General features: G+C 43.2%; 1 protein-coding gene across 1 annotated transcript in view; it reads left to right on the forward strand.

Moving 5' to 3' along the window:
- LOC122255668 (uncharacterized) overlaps window positions 1-5000 on the forward strand; it is an 18079-nt gene that overhangs the window by 10010 nt on the left and 3069 nt on the right. Inside the window, exons 4-7 of the mRNA XM_086556709.1 lie at window positions 1-1273; window positions 1609-1739; window positions 2347-2439; window positions 2642-2812. The exon at window positions 1-1273 is cut by the window's left edge and continues 101 nt beyond it. Of these exons, the coding sequence (XP_086412835.1) occupies window positions 1-1273; window positions 1609-1739; window positions 2347-2439; window positions 2642-2812 (1668 nt within the window). The remainder of the gene's footprint in view (window positions 1274-1608; window positions 1740-2346; window positions 2440-2641; window positions 2813-5000) is intronic.

Here is a 5000-nt window from a genome sequence, read left to right on the forward strand (position 1 = left end):
TTTGTTGGCTCCGTTTCTGGCTTGGCGCTGCGCCCCGACGTCATCGATGAGGTCGAAGCGAGGGATTTTACAAGGGTCTGCGAAAAGCTGCTGAATTCGGACATGCTTTCGATGAGCGCTGTGGAGGAACTCACCCGCGGTTGGCAGGTGTCCGCTGGTGTGTCCCAGTCGGCCACCACCTTGCGCGACCTTTGTCAGAAGAAAGTACTCTTCATGTTGCCAGGGAGATACAGCCACGAGGAGGCCGTGGATATCTGCGGCAGCGTCGGGGGCTCTCTTCCTGGAGACGGCGATGCGGGCGTCCTGCAAACAAGTCTCCAAGATTTTGTGGCTCCTTGCCTGAACCCTTTTGGCTCGTGGCTGTGGCTGGGGTCCTACAAGCTCTATTCCGAGGGAGTGTGGACGCTTGTTACGAGAGATGTTCAGAACGACTCTCTGAAACTGTGTCGCTCTCTCCATCCGACGGAGGAGAAGGCGGTGGACCTGCCGTGCGAGGAGGCGGTGTGCGTGGCGTGCCAGACTCCCCGGCACCCCGTCCTCACCCTTCGCCTTGGCTGCGAGGAGATCCACGATCGCATCTTCTACTACATGTTCAAGAATTCGGGTCCTCCAGAACTAATGAATCCCTTTGGCAGTGCGATCGTATGGGATGACGACCACTGGGTACTGAGGGATGCAGAAGGAACCCCGTGGTTCTACACCGAAGGGTCAGACAGCGGGGAGCCAATCCTGCCGCTGGGGACGCACGCCTGGGAGAAGGAGGACTCCGACCTCGAGTGCCCGGACAGGACCCGAATCCTCCTCTCCATCTGCGACCCCGACCACTTTGCGTGCGGCGACGGCCTCACTTGCCTGGCGCCGTCGTCCCTCTGCGACCAGGTGGCCGACTGCAGCGACGGAAGTGACGAGCAAGACTGCACGCCCCCCCCGGCGTGGAAGGGAGACCCCGCTCTCCCTCCGCCCCCCCTCTCGCTCAACGACACGACCTCCGTCCGCCTCCTCTTCACCTCCTTTTCGCTGGAGGCGTTCGAGCCCACCTCGTTCGCCATGGAGGCCCGCCTGTCCCTTGAACTCCTGTGGAACGACCCGAGGGTTACCTTCCACAACTTGGCCGAGGGCGAGACACTCGTCCCTCCGCAGGCGGGCATGTGGGCGCCCAGGCTCGAGGGCATGTGGGCGCCCTCCGCCGTCACCCGCGTGGACCAAGTGGGCCAAGCGTCTCTGAGGGCGGTCAGAGGTCAATATGAACCCGACGTCAACCTCTTCAGCCAAGGTCAGTATTTCCCTTCTTCCTGAAAGAGATCGTCATCCTACTGTGGTGCTTGCTACTTAATGGTGCCATTAGTAATCACTCTCACTGAGGTAATAAAGCAGAGGATAATGGTCGTATCAACACAACTGGTAATGGCGTAGGAATTGTAAGCCATTATAGATTCATTACGGTACAGATAACAATATACGAAACCTTGGTAGATAATCATTAAAGCCCTAAAGAAACATCACAAACAATAACAATGATATCAAACACGTCAAGAACCAAGTCGATAAAATTGTCAACTCAACATGTACATAATAATCATAACTACAATGATAAAACTTCACACACAGAGTTGGAATATCCTGGCCGCTGGAATCCGTGGAAAATACGCCAAACCAACCTGGTCAGCTGCTCGTGCCAATTCCAAATGCTGTACCATCCGTTCGACGCCCAGCAGTGCCAGTTTACTTTGAGCTTTCAGGTACAGTGTTAAGAGAGGAGGGAGGGAAAGTTATCTTCGACGAGATAGTACTCTTCATGTTGCCGACACACACACACACACACACACACACACACACATATATATATATATATATATATATATATATATATATATATATATATATATATATATATATATATATATATATATATATATATATATATATATATATATATATATATATATATATATATATATATATATAGATAGAAAGAGAGAGAGAGAGAGAGAGAGAGAGAGACAGAGAGAGAGAGACAGAGAGATAAAGATATAGATAGAAAGAGAGAGAGAGATAAAGAGAAAGAGATAAAGAGAGAGAGATAAAGAGAGAGATAAAGAGAGAGAGAGAGAGAAAGAGAGAGAGAGAGAGAGAGAGAGAAAGAGAGAGAAAGAGAGAGAGAGAGAAAGAGACAGAAGGGGGGAGAAGAAAGAAAGAAAGAGAGAGAGAGATTGATAGATAGGTAGATAGTGAGAGAGAGAAGAAAAATAGATATAGAGAAAGATAGGTAGATAGATAGATAGAGAGAGATAGAGATAGATAGACAGTCAAAACATGTTCCCAACGCACCTTCCGTTTTCTTCCCAGAACCTCGACTACGATCGATTCACGGTTGCGTTCCCAGAACCCAGGGACAAGGCTCTCCACGCTTCCTTGGGACAAACTCTAAACGATTACCAGGTAAAAAGAAAGCGTATGGATTTCTGAAATTGGTAGATAAGTCTGTGGATTAATAGATCAATAATATCTTCATGTTTTATCAGCGTTTTTATAGCAACTGCCGCCACAGACAAGAAAGAATCTTGACGAAAACTAATCATTCTCCTTTCTTAAACTACTCCTAATAACTCCATTCAGCTGAACACCACCTGATTCCCCCCAGGTGAAAAAGGTGACGATGGAGGAGGATAGGAGTGACACTCACCCTGGAGTAACCTTTACCGTGACACTCCGACATAACGGGGTCCAAGCGCTGGCTATCGTCCACGTGCCAACTTGTTTACTTCTCTCCCTTGCTTATGCGGCGCTGTTTCTGCCTCTGAACTACGTGCGGGTAAGTTTGGCTGATAGTTACGTTCTTGTTTATGTATGTATGTATGTATGTGTGTGTGTGTATGAATTACACTAACGTATTTTCTCTGATTATTACCATTATCGTTATTATATATAGCTTTGTTACTGCTATTATTAGTTTTGTTGTATATTTCTTTATTAGCAAAATTTCGATTATTACTGTTATCACCATTGCTATGATATTATTGTTGTTAGTATATTTGTCACCCTTTTTATTCATTATTATAATCAACAGAAATAACCAAAATAGGAATACCAGTAGTAGTGATTTTAATAATAAATGCAAGGGTGGTAGTACTAGTAGAAGCAGAGGTAGTAAAAGTTACAACAATTCAGTAGTAGTAATGGAGGTAATGATACTAATCCCTTCCTCAGTAATAGTAATAGTTGTACTTTGGATGGTAATAGCAGATGGAGTGATAGCAATAGTTGCACATGTGAAAGTAGTGGTTGTTGTCCCAAGGTAGGCAGGAATTTGATCAAATTCTGCATTTTTCCCTATTCACTAAAGTAAAAATAAAAAGATCTGCACAAATATATATATATATATATATATATATATATATATATATATATATATATATATATATTATTCTCAGCTTGTAAGGGTCCATAGTTGGACATAAGCCTTCCCCAATTCTTTCCATCTTTGCCGATCCAGCGCTATTCTGTGCCAGTTCTTCTAGTTGCTTTGGGGTAGTGAATTACACCTACCCCTCGAATTTCTTCTTGTATGTGATGCTGGTTAAGCCTTGATATTCTGCTGACTCAACAGGAACGGCAGGTAACCTTTGATGGTTTAAATTCATTGAGAAGTGATAGGTCTAACCCACTGGGCGCTGGCCCAATGAGAATTGGCGGGTGATCAATTCTTCATCTAGCGAGGTATATATATATATATATATATATATATATATATATATATATATGTATATATATATGTATATATATATATAAAGAGTCAATAAAGGTCCGACCTACCACTGGAGTTCAAGCCTTTTAAAAAGAAAATCATATGCATTTGGATACCTTGAAACTCTCCTGTTAAAGATCATTCAGGAACAAGAGTGGGCCATTGGCCGGATAAAAAAAAATCTTCCATTGTATCTTTAAAATATCACCAGATTATGTCCATCAACTTCCAGATGACTAGGTCCTTAGCCACATAAAAAGTCAGCATCCTCAAAATATCTTCAGACAGATTATGCCAATCATCTCCTTCCTTATTTATGGGAAACTTTTCTTTCTCCGTAACAAACGTTCCAAGTGCATATAAGAATACCGAGCCCTCTATATTCGTCGGAACGTTTGTCTGCCAAGTTCAAACAATTACAATAAATTACAGTGAACCCGTCAATTAATTTTTCATATCCATTTCGGTCGGTAAAAGACGCAGACTCCAAGCGTTAAAGTCGCCAAGAAAATGAAGGAGGCTTTGGCATTATTTATTTGTATAGATAGAAGCTACAACAGTTAATAAGCAGTCTGTTAACTAGTGATTCTTGGCCCTGTTACCTTCTACCTCCATGTCCCCCTCCCTCCTCTCCATCATCCACCGGAGGAGTAAAAATCCCCACTGAATTAAAAGTATTAAAGAAAAATGTAAATGCGTCTTTTGAGACTGCATAAACAGCATTCATATTCATATCAACAAGAGAGAGAGAGAGAAAGAGATAGAAAGAGAGAGAGAAAGAGATAGATAGATACTCGTTAAGATAATTCCAAATACGAGTAGAAAAAATCTCACTTTTTGTCTTCGGCTTTCCCCAAGAGGGCAGCCAGAGGACCTGAACTATCTGAATCCCCTGAACACTGCAAAAAGCATTCACAAGAAACTAAACATTAAAACCAAACCTTCCGCATGAGACCGTATTCATTTCTTGTGACTAAAAGATCAAAAAAATAAAACAAGTTTATCCATTTGATTGAGATGACAGTCAGATTCCAATAAACAAAATTATGATAATGATAATATAACAACAGTTCAGGGTAGAAACCTCAAGTAACTAATTACCTTTCACATGCAGACCTAATCGAACACAGGTCAAAGGTTAGTGGTAGGGTAAGTTATAAGGTAGGTTTACTAGTACTCCTAAAGGTCTGGTAGCTATGTCGAAGGCTAGCAACTCAGACATGGCTCGTGTCGAGAACCCAGACTTAAAGAGACA

Source organism: Penaeus japonicus, unplaced genomic scaffold (assembly GCF_977035675.1).
Source record: "Penaeus japonicus unplaced genomic scaffold, GWHDUDI00000001_assembly GWHDUDI00000033, whole genome shotgun sequence".
NCBI classification, from domain to species: Eukaryota; Metazoa; Arthropoda; class Malacostraca; order Decapoda; family Penaeidae; genus Penaeus; species Penaeus japonicus.